The 20,722-nt window shown below is 37.8% G+C and overlaps 1 protein-coding gene across 4 annotated transcripts in view; it reads right to left on the reverse strand.

Annotated features, from left to right (window-relative positions):
* Positions 1-20,487, reverse strand: part of LOC100373226 (uncharacterized) — a 31,773-nt gene extending 11,286 nt beyond the window's left edge. For 2 of the 4 annotated variants that reach the window (XM_085490507.1, XM_085490506.1), the window contains exons 1-9: positions 20,330-20,487; positions 12,475-12,785; positions 9,207-9,350; positions 8,682-8,858; positions 8,352-8,506; positions 7,211-7,404; positions 5,902-5,988; positions 3,135-3,280; positions 2,592-2,689 (exon numbers count right to left, since the gene is read on the reverse strand). In XM_085490507.1, coding sequence (XP_085346633.1) covers positions 2,592-2,689; positions 3,135-3,280; positions 5,902-5,988; positions 7,211-7,404; positions 8,352-8,506; positions 8,682-8,858; positions 9,207-9,350; positions 12,475-12,768 — 1,295 coding nt within the window. In that variant the 5' untranslated portion in view covers positions 12,769-12,785; positions 20,330-20,487. The remainder of the gene's footprint in view (positions 1-2,591; positions 2,690-3,134; positions 3,281-5,901; positions 5,989-7,210; positions 7,405-8,351; positions 8,507-8,681; positions 8,859-9,206; positions 9,351-12,474; positions 12,786-20,329) is intronic. The other 2 variants (XM_085490508.1, XM_085490509.1) reach the window with 2 other exon arrangements.
* Positions 20,488-20,722: the final 235 nt, after the last annotated feature.

Consider the following 20,722-nt stretch of genomic DNA (forward strand, 5'->3'; position numbering starts at 1 on the left):
TTTTGCTCGGTGGTGCGAGACAGCTTTGTTTGCAACCGGTCGAACTTCGTTTAATTCAATGAAGCAAACAACTGACAATGCTAAAATAAATTGCAGAGGTACGCTAAAATTAATTGAAAACAACCAAATAATTTCAATGAAAAATAAATCACAGAGAGAGGTAACTTGATACATTACCGTGACGGTAACAACTCTTTTGACGCGCTGACCGGTTCTCCGCGTCTGATGTTTTGTTTTCCTTGTCATAATAATTACTGATTGATGATTGATGATTTTGTTTTGATTTTTGAGTTTTTTAGCTTGCAACTCGGCCACGACCTTTGCTTTTTCCGTGAAAAATGAGGAAGTTTACGTCAATTTGACGGACATTCCATTTTTTTAAACTAACGAAGCACACTGTTTAGCACTCCTATTTTTTTCATTTGCCGATTTCTATTCAGAAAAATTCGACCGCTCGAAAATGCACCTTAATTTTGCACTCTTAAAACATGTCAGATTTCCAACACTAATTATTTAAAACCGGTCGAAATTTTAAAACTTTTACGTTTGGAGCTGGAGCTCTCTTCTTGCAGGCGACCGTCGCCGGTAGTACAACAGCATGTTTTCTACGTACATCCGTGCGCTGATTGTCTGCGACTGTCTTAGAAAATCCCTGAATAAGGCGTTGCCAAAATCGGAAAAAATATAAAAATGCCTCCTTAAAATTAATAAAAAACGAACAGAATTCAAATATTTCTTTTAACAAATATGTTGCAGTGGGAAAAATGGGATTGGAAACGATGAACAAAACTTCTGTGCCTCGCGTTTCGATTCTAGGATTACGTGATTATTCATTATTGTGCGTTCGCTTCCTGGAGTTGGTTCTCAATACTACATAAAAATCATCAAGGATAAATAATTTAATATCCCACTTTGTACTCTTCACGGTAAACCATAGGCTCTGAAATACTCGTAGATTTTTTATTGAAAATACATCGAAGAGAAGCCATGATGTTTTGATCGTGATAAAAGGTCACCTTCCTAGGACCGCCCCCTGTTTAATAATTCATGAGATGACGTCATATTTACTGGGCATTGCCACGTGTTTTTACCGACCCCATCAAAACACTGGTATGAATGACGTGTTTCTGATTTATATATTCAAGAGCAGTTGTTCTGGTCCAACGATTTTACATAAAATGTCTATGTCTATACGTTAACTTTCAATTTCAATAGTCTAGAAAGTATGACAAAGTATGACAAAGCAGTAATTCCCGGTTTAACGCGCAAATATGCAAATTAGTCTTTTTCTCGTCTTCTATTTTTGGTGAATTCTTGGGTTTTAAATTAAAATAGCTGATAGACGCTTTGGCCATTTGCCTCGAAATTTTCACACATTATTGACAAGGTGTTCCCCCTTCAAAATGCGTCCGGACAGTTTATTACGGCGAGTGGAACAAAAATAACAAGTCCGCAATTAACATGGATATATAAATTATGCAAAAATAGAAAAGAGTGAACTTTGAGGTCATGCTGTGCGACTTTGAAAGCCGTTAGAGAGATGAGTGGACGCATTTGAATTAGTAGTATACCAAGGTATCCAGTGATGTAATTTTACCCACAAACGGACTTGAAGTTTTTAAGCTAATTTTTTTTAAACCACTTTTGTCCAAAAAAGCATATTTTTGACCCAAAATCAAAAACGCGTTCTGTATATTTAAAATAAAGACAAGTTTTACAAAGGTTGTATAATAAGCTTTCGGAAAATATATAACATGTTGGATATATAATACCATCTTCATTGTCTAATTACTCAATTAAAAAGCAAGCCAAATAAACTGCATCTCTACCTTAAATTAAAAAGAGAATAGTAAATACTAGTAACTTAGTGTGTATTGCAGTTCATGACATAAATGCTAGAATGCTGTATGTAAATGATATGCAAATTAATATGCAAATTTATGCTAATTAGGTCGCCCACCAGCTATTTTAGATTGTGGAGAACACTGTATCTAGTCAACGAACATGCAAGACTTTTTACTCTATTGCATGCGTTGCATCATGAGAAGGATGATAATTACATAAAACCAAATCAAAATTTGAAAATGCTATTCCATGTTGCATCACCAGAAATGCCAAAATTCAATATATTAGCTTCCCAACAAATGTCCCAAATTGTGTAAATTTTTGCCAGAAATCCAAGATAGTGACTGATCATAATTATTTTATTTTTCTCATAAAAAGCTTTGGCCATACATGCTACATGCTAAATATCAAAATGACGGCCAAACCATATGACCAATCCCAATTCTATTTCAAAATATTCACCAAACTGTGGCATCAGTAATAAAATTCTCGGGATGTTTAGACCCAGAGGAAAATCACAAATCAAGGAATATGATAGTGGAGTTTGGAAGAATAAAACCTGCTAATAATTCATACAGGTTTTAATAAATTTGGCCAGACAACGTTTACTGAAAAATTCAGTTAATTTCTCATCAATTGTAGTATCAGTAACATTAGCAATTTTATCTTCAATTTTTTTGCTGCATTTCTTTTCTGTTGTCTGCCATTATGGTAATACAAGTAAACAAATATTTGAATATATTTACCTGCCATTGTAGCCATGTTGTCTATTGATTGGGAATGCAGATTTAGACGATGATGGCCCTGCTCCATACGTCAATGTGATAGTTGGTGCTCTTCCTCCCTGACAAATTAACATACTCATATTTAGTCATGAACATATACATGTATCTACCACTTTCGCACTATTGTGTTTAACATTGGTCCCTTGCAGTACAACTAATTTCGTAATTTTATTTTCCCTCAAGATGTAATATTCCTCTCAATCTGTCAAATGCCAGGGTGTTAGCCAGCTACCAGTCCACCCACTGAACAGACTGGCAACTTCGATTTTGGACTGGCAACTTTTTCCCTTTTTTTTTTTATCGTTCTTTGTAAATTTTACCAAAATATTTTAAAAACCATTATCATTTGCTCTCTTTTCCCGAGAGGGGTGCACGGGTAAGCGCCCACCCCTAGAAAATCATGATTTTTCTGAGTTGAGGACACAGGGCGCTAATACTGTCCAGTACGGTATATACACTGGGTGTCCAATGTATTGGCCACACAGAAAATTTCTATGTGCTTACCTCAGCAGTTGGATCATGGTGTTGTGGCATACTCTGCTTTCGTGATTTGTGTAACTGTTTGTTTAGCAACGAAGACTCTATTGGAGATAACCGATCAGAACCATTTGGTGATGCTGGGTTACCTTGGAATGATCGTTTTGCATGTTCTGCAGGAAATAATAAAGTAAAACAAAATGATTTTGTTTTTGATTCATTAATGTTATTGTGAGGCTTGAACGAATGCATTAAGGACAATTGCCTCAAAGCTCACGAAGTTTACCTTGATGTATAGATTTTCCTTGAATTTATTCCCATATTCACTCTTTGTGAATGTGCAAATGCTAAGGCAATGTTTTCCAATAGTCAGTGTTCAGTAAAGAAAAAAAAGTATTCCCCACACCGACATGAAATAGGATAACATTCAGAGTTGACAAAATGAAAAAAAAAAAAAATATTTTTTTTGCCTAACCAATTTGATGAAATGTACAAAGCTTTGTTCGAAAAAATTTTTTTTGATTTATAATTGAAAATCTTCTGACCATTTATTTGACTTCTAATGTTTGGTTGGTATTTAGCCCCCACCTGAGATTCTAACATTATAAATGCATAAAAAAAAACTACCGGTAGGCAAAAAATGATCAGCAACTCTTCACACTTGTTTACGTTTTGCATGCATACGCAGTCATTCACACTCGCAGAAAAATAACAACATTGTTCAATGATGTAGTTATCAAATGTATGTGTCCCTGTTTATTGAACAACTTACAATCAACGTGGTCATAGCACATCACAAGGTATAGTGCTGATAAGTGAGAAACAGTTGTTATCACACATTCTTATGCTGGTTGGCCAAAATGTGAACATATATGGCAGCCTATACTGTGCTCTCGCTGTCGCTCGCAAATGTCGTAAATTACGAAATTTGGACGAGATTTACGAACAAAATAAATATCTATTAGTAGGACTTACGAACACATTTTGTACAAAATACCCTCTCAAATCGCCCTCATTTAATTGTCAAGACTCGACTGTGATCATCACGCGTGTTACGGTTTGAGTGATTGTCATTTTAAAGTTAAACAATGTCCCGTTACTTCTAAGATTGCAACAATTTTTACATGGTGATCGCGATCAACACGGAACTGCCATTGAATGTATTTTTCCACTCTAAAGTTATTTTGGTGTCATCGCACATGCGTAGTTTAGTCGACATGTGTTTCAAGATACCCCGCGACATTACTCTCAGTATGGAACGGTTTCATGTCGCCCTTATCAAACACGTGATTTGTTAATTTATTGAAAATGGAGACTACGTCAAAAAGGAGCAGACAACTGCTCGACGAGTATTTTTCACGACGAGATGGAGAAATCGCTAAATCGTGTTCAGAACCAGAAACATATGGGTGTCCTAACCCTGACAGCATCAAGAAACGGAAAGTTGATCGTACTGCAGCACGATTTCAGAAATAATGGAAGGTTAGCTGCGGTTCCGTAGCGCTTTGGTGCGACATACAATCTAATTTTGCCCTACCAATTTCATTCGGACGTCTTTGTTTTTATTTTTGTTGTTGTATGTCGAACATGGGCCGGCCAGTGTCTGTCACGTAAATAATGCGGTCGGCAACATAGGGCTATGATTCCACAGCTAATGGAAGGTGAGACAATGTTAGCGAATCGATCGAAAAATACTATAATTTGTGTAACATTCTTACCAGGCATTCTTAGCATTGAGATCGAGTTACAAGACCGAAAGTTACTTTAGTTACTTTTTCACTTTAATTCAGAAATTTCGATGAAAATAAATAGTCATTTTGTGTCGTCATAAACGTCAACATGCGGGTTTGCATGATGAGCACGGGAGATTACTTCATAATAATATTGATTGGCATAGTTTTTTTCTGAGAAATTTCCCATGAAAATTTATTCACAGGATGACTTGTGTTCTAGGCAGTGAACTTTTGAATGATGACTATTTTCCCCACTGTTAACAATGTGAGCTTATCATGAATATGTTTAATTAATACTGAGTTATTCAAATAAAGGTTCTGGTGTCTACATATTATATTTTGTTGTGATGTTTTGTTGTACCATCATAAATGGTACATTTTGTGGAGCAGACTGCCTAATTTGATGTCATGAAATTACACACAAAATTAGAGCTCAAGTTGCACCAGCAAGCACCATTTTCAGCATGCTGTTCTTGTTTTCGGCGAACGACAGATGGGACACCTCCCTCTCCTTCTCTCTTCCCCGTTGTGCTCGGTCGCGGGAAAATGCTCCGCAGTTTCCAGACAAAGTTTACTAATACTTTTTTTTCTTGATTAGTAAATTTACTATTACCTAGCAAATTCCAGAGAGAGCCCAGCTATATATGCAAGATACATAGGAAGTATATTTTATCAGAGGTACATTACTTGGGGTTTGCAACACGCATAGTACTGTATGGTGACATCATGTCAAGATCCCATTCAAGTCTCTTCTCGTAGATAGCGAGACTGAGGCTACGACCTTCTGACATGACATATATCAATGTTCAAGGTTTGTAATACAAAAATATATAGTTCTCGTAATCCATCATATCGTGGGCAGCTATTTTGATCCACCTGGACCACACAGTAACCTAGTTACCTTGGGCATGCGCATTTGCATTGTTCTGAGCAGGGAACGCTTATGCAAGAGCGAGATTGATCGGGATCTTGGTATCATGTCACAGTAGTTGCAAACCCCAAGTAATGTACCTCTGATTTTATATATATCATGAACACATAACAGTACACCATTCAATTACCTATTTGCTGTGGTTCTAGCGAATTTGCAAGTTCATAAATTTTTCGTTGCTGCTCTTCAAAAGTTGCATCATCTCTAGTATCGTCATCTGAAAAAAAAAAGCGACAATGATTTTGTTACTGATATAGCCACCTACATATCATGACGTCATCGAAAGCACATGCCTGACATGGTCACCACTATCTTGTGACACTGCTGCTATATCTGCTGTGGTACTGTTGCCTAGACATTGTTTATTATCCAAGATATTGTAAAGGGGTTAATTACTGACTGGATTTTAATTTTGCTTATTTCGCTGACTGGAAAATGTGCAAAATTAAAACCCAGTGAATATGTAAAATTTAGCATAGAACACATTATCTAAATGATAAAACCGTGAATTTAAAACCCAATGAATATGCCTGAAATGCTAAATCAGTGAAAATTAAACCTAGTGAAAATTAGTCATTTTACAGTATGTACTGTATTTTTACTAATGGTTGCAGCAGCAAAAAAAATGCTAAACAGCCACTGCGCATGCAAAACATAAATGAGCATGTACTCAAATAAATAATGAAAATATGCACTGAAAATTAATTATGTTTGGGAAATCAGCAGCATTACTATGTGTAGTTATTTTTAGTCACATGGCATATGGGTCATTTCGCTCCACTGGATTGGATTTTATCCTGACCCCCATTTCAAGGTCGGGCGGCCTCATACAGGTTTTCCCCCTGCTTCTTTTGGATCCCGAAATCCATTGCTCAGGGGGGCACGTGCTGTCTTGGTGGGTAGAAGTGGGCCCCCTACCCAATTTTGTAGCTTAATGAATTGTATCTTATTGAATTGTAATTCTATTAGTTTTGTAGTTTGTGTCTATAAGTCGTTTTTGCTCAATAAACTTGTCTTTGCCTTTTACCACGTGGAGTGTCTTTACAAACATCCCATCAAAGTTAATGCTCGCCAAAATTTTGTCACAGCCAAATTAGTGATTTAATTTTTTTATGTTAAATTTTACAAATGAATAACATTATGACTATCATATGATAGAATTTACAGTAGTGAAGTTTCGGTTCTCTAGTTGCTATGTACTATCTGTACACAATTTTGTAACATATTTGCGAGAAACAATGCTTACCAATGACTACCATACTCATAAAATCAAACTCTTCTGTTGCGGGTATGCACTCTGTGACACAGCCAACAGAGAAATGGAAACTCATCTTTTGATAATGCATTATAATTTTATTAAAACCTATCAGCTAGGGAGATACATAATCGTTCAGATTAACATGTTTCACTGACAACGTTGCATTGATTGCGTAACTTACCAGTTAATGGCGATGTACTCCTCCTTCTCTTCTCTGCCATACCGCCACCACTGCTAGAATGAGTGTTGTCAGAGTTGAATCGTTTTCGGCTATAATCAGGTTCATTTGGTGATGCTCTACCATTGCCATTGTGAGATCCACTGGTTTGGTGTAAATGTGAAATAATTGCCGACAAGGCGTTAGTACCATCAACACTGTAAATGATGGAAACTAGGTGCATTATGCGATGCAATGACAAATCTACATCTTAACGAACATACTGTAAAAAAAATTTAATTTTCACTATTCACGCTGAAGGAATGATTCAGTAAAAGTAAAATCCAACAAATACACTTTTTTTCCTATGTTTTACAATAAACTAATAAATAATCAGTGAAAATAATTTCCATACAAAACATCCAAATATTTTTTTCAGCGAAAATTAATAAAATTATTGAACAGTATAAAGCACACAACTCAACTTTTAATTGTATGCAAGGAATATTTCATTGACTGTATTAATCTGCAGTCCTTTTAGGTTAGTCTCATGAACTGTATCGATCTGCAGCAGTGTCTGCAATTAATGATGCTGTCCAGTGTTCTTCCCTAGAGAATATTAAGTGCTAATCACCTTTATTGAACTCATTGTTATACTGCATTGCCATTAATGTGTCTCCAGATTAAAGAGTTAGGAACCCTATTCTATGATGCCCTGGGAAGAACGCTGCTGTCATTCAACTTGCATCTAACAACTAAAATACTATGGCGTGCCTGGTGAGGTTCACTGTGGTTTTTTGTTCTCTGTAAAACCACCAATCATCGATACTGTAAATGCATCAGCTCTTACAACCACCAAGTATAAAACCAAGAGTTGACTTAAATATTGCCAACAAAGAATACAACAAAAATAAGTAATTACTTAATGTCCTGTTGTGCAAGCCATGGTGCTTTTGACTATGATATTATTTATGGGAATTTCATGAATTTATCTGAAAGTGCCTAAATTGTTGTTGTTTAATATGTGTCCCATGTGATATATGTGATTTTTTCTTTTCTTTTTTATGGCAAAATCTGCAAAAAGCACATTTTTTTTTATTCTGGGCCTGATACATAACTTCAATATACTGATAGTAATTAATAGTAAATGTTGAAAGTATTATACCTTTTCCTCATCTGATTTGAGCATGATGGCGAACTAACTTCTCTCGTAATTGAAATACCCTGCTTCGGATCACCATAGTCACCATGACCAAGTCGCCTGCCGAGAACCATAGTCGGCATAATGCTTGTACGTTTTTCAGCAAGACGGCCACGATTCTATTGAAAATTCAATACAATAACAAGATAAATATAAAAGATTCTCTAAAGAGCTCCTGTATGATCACAGACACATAGTCGTTCATCTCATTCTCGTTCATCATGGGCATGCTCATCCAATACAAACAATTTGTCACTTGAATATTTTGAGTGACAAATCTCTGAGATTACTTACTACTGGAGTGCTTACTCTACAAGCGGCACAATCACAAATTGGTGGGTGTGTCTGAATTAATCCACGGTTCATCAATGTTTTCAAACATTTTCCTCGATGACGGATACTCCGCTTCCAATCCTTGGCAGTTTCCCGTCCACTGACGTACTGGAATTCATTTGGTGTTAACCAGGATTCCTAGAAGTCAAAAAACAAACAAGATTCATCTTAGATATTTTTTTTCTCTCATAATTTTCTCAGAATTTGTACTGGTAAATTTTGCCTTCTACAATCATTCAAATTTTATGATAGCAACAATAAATATATAACTTGCTTGGAGAAAAAGTTGTATACGTGTAATATAAAATTTCCTTACAGGTAACACTGACTGGAAATATGACAAATATCAAAATTATAGACAAGTAGAATGCAGGAAAGCAAAATTCAACATTAACACATCATCTACTGATGCCATTTTCTTCATTCATTTTGGCAAAACATATAGTCTTTCAACATGTGCTAAGATAACTTTCTTTCTGACCTCACCTTGAAATATATGCACTGTCCTTTGCTTCCTTGACACAATTTATTCAAATAGAGTAGAGCTTTGTTTTCACCACATTCTACTTCCAGGAAGTTGTCACCATCATCGTTTAAGACAGGTCGAAAGTCTTCTCCGGGATGCAGCGACTACAAATGAGAAATAAATTGAGTTGCAATGATTTTTAGTTCCAGTTTCACAAAAATTCTTGTGTTGAGTCAGTCAGTGGCATTACCCAACAAATACCTAATGTTTTTTCATAAAGGTCTTTGTAAGGCAATATGGGCATTAAATTTCCTTGTGTGCATGTTGCCGCTGCACTGACCTTGAACATTTTTTGAGCTACGAAATATTTGAAGCACAATATATTGCTGAAAGAATATCATGACTACATTCTACAAGTAATTTAAAAATGGATGTTTCGTTTAGAATTGACTTTGTTTGAATACTAATAATAATATTTTAAACAATGAAAAAAATAACAATATCAAAGGGGAGGTGGCCTTCGCGAATTTCATGTAAATAAACAATGTATTTTACAAGCGTTGTGTACGTCGCTATGAGCCCCATATCGAACGAGACTAATTATTGCAGCCATGTAGGTTTACCGTATAAAACTCCTTATTATTGCTAGACGGGTGGTTTGCGATACATCTACCTACTTTTAGAATTTACTGAACAACACCTGGCGTCACATTATGGACGTTTGTCGACAGAGGGCGCAAGTAACGGGTGTTTTCTCGCTCTTTCGCCGTTAAAGTTATTTGAAAAATCATAAATTACAAATTTTTCTTCAACAATTTATATATACACATAGTGTAGCACCAGCATTCAACGCTGTTCCTGAGTTGCATCCACAACCAGACGTGTTTGAAAACTAAATGTAGTCGCCTGCTCGCTGCAACTGGCGCGCAAATCATGAGCAATGTACATCGCTCATAGTATTTTCATTCACAGTATGTTGAAGGGGAATGTTGTTGAAATTTAGGGAATATTCATTCAATTCGGTCGGATCATCTACTCACACAGGACCTGCCAACTCGCGATGAAGCACTGAAGCACTAAACTGGTATGTCTCACTGTGCGTGAAAGTGCTAGCCCGGTGGCGCGACCTCCGACAACTTTGGGGTGAAACGACCAGTGTGCGGTAGAGGCCCCCAGGGACTGAGCCACTGAAACACGCTAAGAGAGTCATGAAAAGGAAAAATACTCGCCAGTATTGATGTAGTTTGACAATTCTGATCTGATCCCTGGTCTACGCCGGATGGCACATCTTCGGGGTGCATCCTACTAATCTGATCGGCTGTTTTCGTTCATTTGGTACGGACCAATACTTTTTAACAATATCATTGGATAATCCACGGCGTCATATTTACATAACAATCGCGAATTTAACCCGACGCGCACGCGGCCACTTCCCGATGCGGTGTTTCAGGCAAGAAATATTATTTCGACTATTAAGGTTCAGCCTAGATGCGGTTGATTCCGCCGCAAAGTTATTGCGACCGACAACTAATTGGTAACCCATTAGAAATCTGGATGATTTAAAAAAAATGATGTGGGCTGAAATCAATCAACAATCCACAGGCTCAATACTAGTAGTAAGAAAAAAAAACCTCTTTCAACAGAAAAAAAAACTGATTTAGCGATGAAAATAAAAGTGCTCAGACATGCTCTCAGAAAAAAAATCTCTGCCACAGTAGTGAAAAAAGAATGCCATTGACCAGTTTCCTTCAACCCAACCCAAATTTAAAATGGGTCACCCCCTAAATTGTATTTAAATCATTTTTTTCATCGCATTTTGTTGTAAGCCCGGCCCCCCACTCCCTATATTTAGGGGGGCTATCATTTTTTTTGACCCCCCCCCTATCTAGGGAGAAGAAGAAAATTTAACCCCCCCTTTGACGGGCTTTTTGGATGAATTTCACCCCCTATCTAGGGAACTTTTCAGTCTTGAACTCTTTTTAAACCCCCTTTTTTTGTATATCTCGGGAAGTGTTTTGAAATACACCCCCTATTTTGAGAATCTCGGGAAAACAAGCAAAAAATACCCCCTTTTCTACGATTTTCTCGGGAAAATGTTCCCGAGACAGATCGTCAAAAAGTACCCTCTTTCCCGAGAAAATGGGAACGCGCATGCGGCCCCCTATGGATCCTGAGTGGGGGGGGGGGGGGGTTGTAAGCATCTGGGCCTGCAAGAAACACATGCCAAAGATAGTTCCGTCATAATTTTCATAGGTGATGATTGATTATATTTCAAAACGACATCGACGATTTGAACCGCTTCAAGTATTTCGTCGCAAGGGGGTGTGTGGGAAATGTGTATTATGAATACAAATAGTATAATAGTTCGTGTCAAGACATAAGGTTGAGCAATTCCTCGAACTATTGAGTACAATGACTGACAAATAATAATTTTCGCCAGTTCTGATCCAGTTAGCTCACAAACACAGTCCGCTGCATACACATACTACAACAATAAAAGTAGACATAATTATATTGGCAAGTTGTTTCCAGACTATAATCAGTAGTTAATATAGAAGTAACTTCTATTCGGTATTTCCATGCAACATTATACAGACTGACTCTGTAATATTCAAATCATTCATTTTTTCATTCATCGGTAGAACCAGAGGTACATTACTTGGGGTTTGCAACTCGCATAGTACTGTATGGTGACATCATGTCAAGATCCCATTCAAGTCTCTTCTCGTAGATAGCGAGACTGAGGCTACGACCTTCTGACATGACGCATATCAATGTTCAAGGTTTGTAATGAAAAAAATAAACTTTTCTTGTCACTATCATAGTGAAAAATGTAATACATCGAAAATGTACAGAAAATATAGTTCTCGTAATCCGTCATATCGTGGGCAGCTATTTTGATCCACCTGGACATCCCAGTATCCTAGTTACCTCGGGCATGCGCATTCGCATTTTTTCTGAGTTGGAACGCTTATGCGAGAGCGAGATTGTGACGGGATCTTGGTATCATGTCACCGTAGTTACAAACCCCAAGTAATGTACCTCTGGTAGAACCTAATCATTGATCCATTCAACAATTGCATATATATATATATTTTTATAACGATGACTGCAGAGAAACAAATAATTAAAGCGGGAGGGTCGTCACCTGCGTACAACACATGCTAACAAACGCAAAAGCTCATGGGTAGATACTTGTTTGTAAACAATGACACGCTATGGCCATCTGACGCATGCGCAGGTGACTCCCCCTTTAATAGTGTTTATAATGTTTTATTGCACACATACCTCCATCCCGTAATCTTCATTAGAATTGCGACTGTGCTCGTCCAAGCTACGCCTGCGAGTGAGTTCTATGGCATTTGAACTGTGATTACGTCGACTTCCAAAGTTGTCGTTCAAGTCGTCATCATCATCGTCGTCATCATCGTCGCCGTCATCCTCGTCCGCGCCACGTTTATGTGGCTCTTGTTCTTCGACGGCAGCGGGCTCCTCAGTCTCAACTTCCCTTTTAACTTGAAGCGATTCGTTCTTGCCAGTTGATGCGGAATCTTTGGATTCATTATCGCTCGCCATTTTCATTGCACGAAACAACTTATCTACAATGACAAAATCCGTGTTTTTTTTATAATTTAAACGAAAAATATGTTTTAGCGTAATTGGGATGGAACTCCTCTATGGCCAATGGGGTTGAGTGCCCAGCGTCACTTATTTGACATTTAGGTGTGAGTGGCGCCCTCGCCGGCCGAACGGCGTCAGACCCCACTAACATTATGTAAACAAATAAACACGGATGGGTTACACTTCGATGATTGTCACTATTTGACGATCATGCAATTTTGATTGGTACCGACAAAACATTGTCGGGAAGTGAAAAACTACATGGTTCTATCAGGTTGGATTTGGAACACCGCAGAGGGCGCAACTCACGCGACCTTGTCAGGCTAATTGTGAAGTAATACAATCTTTATTATCGAACCGAACGTTATTTATTAAAACATATATTATAATAAGAATGTATTTGTATTAATATACAAGATGTAAAAAGTAGACTTTACTGCCAATATACGAGTTTCGGGTTCCCTGGTTGCTATCATGTTCGGGAAGAGGTCCTTCGACGTAGACTCACTTCCGGCCAGGAGAAATATTCAGTACTATCTTGATATTTTACTATAGCAGTTTCAGTTTCGTTCCGAACACATTGATTTTGAATTGCAGGCTTCTATGTTCCCTTTGAAAGTTGACAACGTTTTAGTGAAATATGGAAACGTCACGGTGTTGGACAACATGGTAATTTAAATTATACCATTTTGGTATCTATAGTTAATTTGTGACATATTTTCTGCTGAGACAACTTGAAAACAGCAACGAGCGAAGTCACGCAGACTGGCTATTACACTTGAAACAACAACCCCAATGTCCATTTATATCGCAAGCGCTCTTAGTCATTAGCAACCAGGGAAAATGTCAGATACTCGAAACACCCTAGACCAGTTAAATCACTCAATAATTAAATATAATGCTTAAACATCTAGAAAACAAAAGTATCATGTATTTCATATGTAATAGGTGATTTTCCGTTCAACTGCGAGATCTCGCGAGTTGCGTGAAAGACGCATGTCGAACGTCTGCAGCAAAAATTGAACGATTTGATTTTGAACTCTAATTTCTTTATTTCGTAGCTCACATCGAAGAACCGATCTTTGACAAGGAAACATTGCGTTTGAATACCCTTACTTAATCGAAATTGACCATCATCAAATGTGTACAGCACATTATTAAGCATGGAAATATCCCCCAAAATACTTTCGCGTTCGTCGAATCCCACGGGATGTTTGTTGCCACTACCACGCTATGACCTTTTTTTTCTGATTTAACGTTGAAAGACACAATGCATATGAATATCAAAATATAAATCAGAACCACCCGAAATTTAATTCGGATTAGTCGAACCAAGTGGATTACCAATACTGGAATAGCATGGAAGGTATTAGTACCTTCCATGGGAATAGTAATCTCAACCTGGAGCTATTAGTGTACTGGTACTGTATGCTAATACCGCTTTACTCCAAACTAGCATGCCGCGAACTATAGCAGAGTCAGGCAGAACATTTTAATAACGGTATGTCCGGGTTGGATGACGTCACACAAATTCATACCTGCCAAAATCTAATAAATCAAAATCATAATAAATATTTTGTATTTTTTCTAATTATATGTTCATGAAGTCCATAACCAACGTTGATAGCTATACACCGCTGTATATGACGCTAATAGCAGCCGATCCCTATTTTTGATTCACGTGTCACAAGCGAGGAATTTCATTTCCGCTGAGTTCGGCGACGCAGTGTGACCGAGTCGAGTTTGGAGATGCAGGGTCACGTGTCCGATACACGATAATTTACGAAAGAATGCCTTATTAAGACTCCTGCACGATTAACCCACATTGTCAATCTAATCATTTCAGTTTTGAGACACAAATGCTCCGATCAATTGCGCATTCCCTCCACATATCAGGTTAGAATGCCCCATCAAGGCGTATCCTACATCGGGAGCCACAGCATGGAATGCCATGAAAATCATTTAAAGCGCGGTAGTCGTCGTGCTGCGCATGTGCGACATTTGTGTTGATAAACATTGATTTTCCCACAATCCAATGCGTTCTTCAAATGGAAATCACAAGTATGAGGTTTGACCTGGGCGCGACTTACACTGATTACCGACGGTGACTCCTTCCAATCACATGAAAATTGCCTAATTAAAGCTTGGAAACGTCTCAGCTCGTACTTGTTGATCTGCGCAACAGTCAAAATATTTGTTCATATGAGACCCATATATCTCGCACATGCGCAGCGCGACGACTACCGCGCTTTAAATTATCAGGTGCGCCCCTAACTGTGGGTTCATGACTCCACTTATGCCCATTCTCGTTTCCTGTGAGATTTGGGACTTTTCATCTCTTTTTTCACGACTTGTTATGAAAAAGTGAAGAAAAGTTCCAAATCTCGCAGAAATTTGGCCCGAATGACGATAACCTACAGCTAGCTTCGTTCCTTATACGTATATCCGACAATACAATTCGGCAATGATGTCATTGCAAAGGCGCGCTCTCTAACCTGAAATCCTGCACCCGTTCCTATTTACCAGTTCTTATATTTCATTTCCCCCTATGTACAGTTATTAGATGTTTCCCACGTACGTCATTGCGGGTACTCAGCCACAACTTCATGTGGTAGGAACATAGCTAGTAGTTAAACATACATTTTGTACTAAATCAGAGAAGCTGAGTTGAGTAAACAAATTATCTGCCAACAAACAAGCTGGTTTCCAATCAGGTACAATTTTCTGTAGAGTTTTGAATTGTTGTACGTTGATGCTACAACAGTAATATCAACATGGTACCAGTACTGTCACACAGACAACGGAGGATAGTGATATATTATGCATCGTTCGTGTTACGTTTCCACTACGTGTCTAACGTACGCATACTTATGAAGATGGTTGGCAAGGGGTATTTTCGTAAGCTGTAATCAATTGTTTTTATTTTCGTAATAATGTAATATTAATAAATTAAAAAAGAACGGAAATTCGTAGACATGAGTAAGGTGTAAATGTAATCAGCTATTTTAGATGTCCGTAAATTTGTAAAAAGATCTTATTTTTGTAAGCGTATACAAAATATTGTAATTAGTACGCAATTTCCAATTTTGATTTTTAAACTCAATGATCAAATACTAGTATATTATAAAAATGTAAAATGTATTTAGGGTATTGCTTTATCTGTAAAGTGTAAAAAAAAAACATTTTTTAGTTTTTACTTTTACTTTCATTTTATTTCGTGTTAAAATTCAAAATGCCTTTTTTATTTCCTGTAAACCTGTACAAACTACCCCCTTGCCCCCCCCCCTAGGGAAGGTCGAACAACATACAGGCGCAGCTAGATAATCTGAACGTTGTTGGGCATCATCCTGTAAGATTATATCAGTAAAGTAAAAGATAAAACCACTGTAAATGCAGACTTCATCTGTTTAGTAACCGTAAATTCGGCTAGAGTCGGAAAGCCGGAAACAGTCCACTGTTTCAGGATAGGTGGGCGTGGCTACAACACGAGAAATACCTCAAATTTACTCGGATGCCAGTAAACATTTTTAAACAACAAAATCAATAACTGTCTATTTCATTGAAACACAAATCCAAAACAGGAAATGTGATGGTGGTAATTTAAATGCTTAATAGACTCTGTAGAACAATTGTAAAGGAGAAGATACATTTGCCGCGAAGGTTGCACAAATTAGTATTTCGGCTGTTGTCACAGCAACCGTGGATCAGGATATATTTTGTTAGGTTTCTCCGTCTTAAAATAATACAGATGTGACCTGCCTGTCAAGTTTGAACATAATCGGCCAAGCCCCAAAAGATCACAGAAGAGTTAATACGTACGTGTCAATACACGGCGGAGACACGGACAGACAAGCTGACGGACGTAGTGATTATAAGTGCAATCATAGCTCAAAGTGTATCGGCAAGATATACCAATCCTATACGTTCTCGTAATACGCTACATTTACAATACTAGAACCGTGTCTGAACGAACGAGAAGTAAGCGCTGTAATTGTTTAAGTTTGCAAGTTTAGGTGATTGGACTTTGAAATCTAGTTGAATGTATAAATGCAAAGTTACATTTTAAAAATTAAAGCCCTGTATCTACAACACGGAGGCTGCCGTCAAACAGTTCAGCCTAAATAAACTTCCTGCTTTTGGAAACAAACCATGAACTCAGATAAAAAAAATAAAAGACAGATACACACTTCTGAAGGTTGGAAAATACGTATATTAGTAAAAAATGTTGATTTCATCGTCAAACAGCGCGCATTTGAATTTCAAGTGAACACACAATGTACTAGTATTGTACATGCGTTGTATACGTCGCTATGAGTCCCATATCTAACACCACGCAGAGTGACGTCAGTGTCTCTTTAATCAGCAATCATTGTGTCATTATCTCTTTCTGTTCATTGTTAACATAAGTGGTAAAATAAACTATGCATTAACACCCCCTCCCTCATAGACCACATACAGATGAATAAATCAGACACAAGGTCAAGGGTAATGCATACAAAGCTCCATCACAAAAATTTACCCCCCCCCCCCCATCGGAGCTTAGACCGACGATATATACTCCATTCGAGACTGATTACGATTTTCAAGTATTTCCTTCCCCTTCATTGATTCCTTCAGATTTAAATTCAGTCCCACTCGTCATCAGTATGGATTGCAGACTCTAGCTTTAGCATAACATCGCAACCACATTACATCATCAAAAATCATGGCTCATACTCTTGCTAAGGAGCGACAAAAGCGCAATACACCTCCATTTTAATTGTCACAATATTCACGCTGACCGACGGCGATCGTACTCCCCCCCCCCCACACACACATACATACACGATCGTTTGTTTGCATCATAAGTTATATCCGATATAAACTATTTTCGTTACATACTCAGTGTGTTTTATATATTTATTGAATTTTACTAAATCAGTGCAGTTGGGTTGAACCATTTCTGCAATGCAGGATTTAATAATTGACAACATAAAACTGTTTTCCGATTGGTTTGACTGTGAGAAGTTATAACTAATCAGGTACAACTTTCTGTAGAGTTTTTTTTTAATTTGTGTACGTAACATCACCATGGTAACGGTACTATCAAACAGACATCATTCATCTCTCATGTTACGTTTCCAATGCGTGTTAAATGTATGCGTACATAGAATAGTCGAACGTCACGACAACACGATAATCTAAACGTCGCTGGGCGTCATTCTGTAGATTATATTTAGTAAACGGGGAGATAACACCACTGTAAGTACAGACTGCCTGTGAACATATGATCATCGAAATATGATATCGTTCGCGAAATTGGCCAACTTTCTCTGAAAATCTCAAAGACACAGATCTTAGTTAAAACTCGGGAGTTTCTAAAAGGGTCCAAAAGCACAGATTTACAAATTAATGTTAAAAGACAAGAAAAAATGATAATTGTATTTAAAAAACACTTTAGAATAATGACAATAAATCCGTTAATTATTAATGCCATTGACGATACTGCGCAGCCTCGTTCGAAGTGTTATTATTTCCCATAATTTCACCAAATTGTTCGACGTGGAGCGATTGAAATCGACCCAGATTCCAAAACAGATTAAGCCAGGCTCTAAATCGCACAAAAGATGGCCTCGGTGACGAAAATAGGCAAGAGATGAGGGTATCCATTGAGAGATAGCTTGAAGTGACCACAATTAATGCGTGTCTGGTAGTGGATGGTAATGTGACTCCATCCCTGTTTGCCATATGTACCTCATAACTAATTAGGACACAACACTTAAAGTCTGTCGCTAGAAATGAGCGCGAAACTTGAAACAGAATAACCAACAGTTCTAATAATAGTTGTTGGTTGATGTTAGTTATTTTTTCAGTTTCTAAACAAATTTAAACAGCCAACTGACTATGTCCGTAAAGACACTCTATTTCGACTATCGATGTCGGTAATTATGCTTGTGTTATCTAAAATATACGTTATTTTGGGTCATTTAGGCCGACTACGGATATGATGAAAAATAACTAGAATTAATTTGGATTTTTACACAATACTATCGATATTTGACTTTTCAGAACACACCTGTGGTAAAAAATGAGAATGCAATTGAAGTTGACTTATATTCTATTATAGGATTTTTTATGAATAATATGAATGGAATCGTTCACTTTGCCGCTTTCCCACTGAATGTGTCAAAGGTCACAAACAGGTCGTGAACAGGTCACAATCCGAATGTTTTCCCAGACGTATTGGCTCACCAATTTTTCGAACTATATTACAAGAATATAAATAAAAAATACGAATGAAATAATAAAATCACAGATCCACATAAAATAATTTACAACACGTTACGAATTGTGTTTTTAGCACAAAAAAGATCAAAAAGATAGAATACGATATTTTTCTTGAAAATGTGATTTGGAGTAAAGAGACTCATTTTGAAAATATATTTATAACAATCTTTATAATATATATATATATATAATTCGTTTCCATGAATTTAAATCGGGTTAAAATCGAAAGGGGGTAAAATTCATGAAATCCTGGAATCAGAGTACAAATTATGAAGATTCGGTCCATGTCCGTGTAAAGTGAGATGATATCGAATGCCAGACTCCGGATATTCCACAGCGGATGTAGAGTAATGAAAGTAGACGACATGACGGATATCGATATGCTCGCTTGCAACGACAAGCTGGCTGGGTTTCAACCTCTCGCCATTTTACGCCTAAGGGTTAGAGATAAGTTCGTGTGTTTTCTACGAACTTAAGATACCTGTGTATAAACTATTTTTATCTCGAAGGCGAGAAACGGACACACGATCACATGATATTTTACGAGACACAAATCACTCAGCAAACAAAACGTCGTGACAATTTCCGCAGGTATTTTTTGACTGGATTTATTCAGACCGCATGCATCAGCGGAAGTATTCAAGCTTGATAAAATTCTACCCCGACAGCACCGTGAATGCCGCCTCAAAAGCTCAGCACAGGCGAAAACAATCTCTTTTCTAATGCAAATTAATCATGAATTCCGAGTTGAAGGAAATGTACACAAATACTCAGGTGGCTATGAGCTTTGAGAAGAGTGCATTTTGTCGAGCCGCGCAGAACCACGACGCAGTTGGGCGAGCCAGCTATCTGCAGGAGACAGACATGCCTGCTATACAGTTGATTGACCCTCAATATCCATACTGATCTGCATACGTAATGAGTTGGCAAGTCACTTTCGTAAAAGTCTTGAAACTTTTACCAAGAATGGAAACTTTGACAGTGAAATTGACAAATATAGCAACCCGGAACACTCCTAGTCGATTTCGGGGTTCAGCGAAACGGCTTAAAGAGACCGGCGTCAGCGTGGAGAAAATCAGACGAGATGCAAGCGGGAAGCGAACTAAATGGTACGCCATGATCGCTAACAGTGGATCCATTCTTGTACACACGCGACGTTGGCCGCCCATTGTAGAGTGGCTGGGGTGAAATGTACATGGGCGCAATGAAGAACTTACGACAATAACAAGACTACCTGACGACAACAAAAACTGACCTGTAAAGGGCTGCACAGCACCACGGAACACAACTAGCGAGCTGTCAACGACGGGCGACGCTGGAAAATAGCTTCGCTAACCAACTCTACGCTACGTCACGTCCGTATCGATTTATTGAATGCCGACACGATCACCGCTGATTGGCCGTTACGACATGACGTCACGGCCGACACATGCTGTTGTGCCAAAATAGCTCACTCCCAGCGGCATACATAAATAAACACTTATAAATATTCAAAGCCTGTCGTCGTCACCTTCGACCTCGTGCGAATGTCATTAAAATCGTCGCTACTACCGACTCGTGTCAATTCGTTTCGTATTTATTGGTTGAAGTGAATCGTGTATACAACGGCAGAAATTACTATCGCTTCTGTGTGATTATAGCATACACT

The sequence above is a fragment of the Saccoglossus kowalevskii genome, chromosome 15 (genome assembly GCF_978046115.1).
Source record: "Saccoglossus kowalevskii chromosome 15, keSacKowa6.1, whole genome shotgun sequence".
Taxonomy (NCBI): domain Eukaryota; kingdom Metazoa; phylum Hemichordata; class Enteropneusta; family Harrimaniidae; genus Saccoglossus; species Saccoglossus kowalevskii.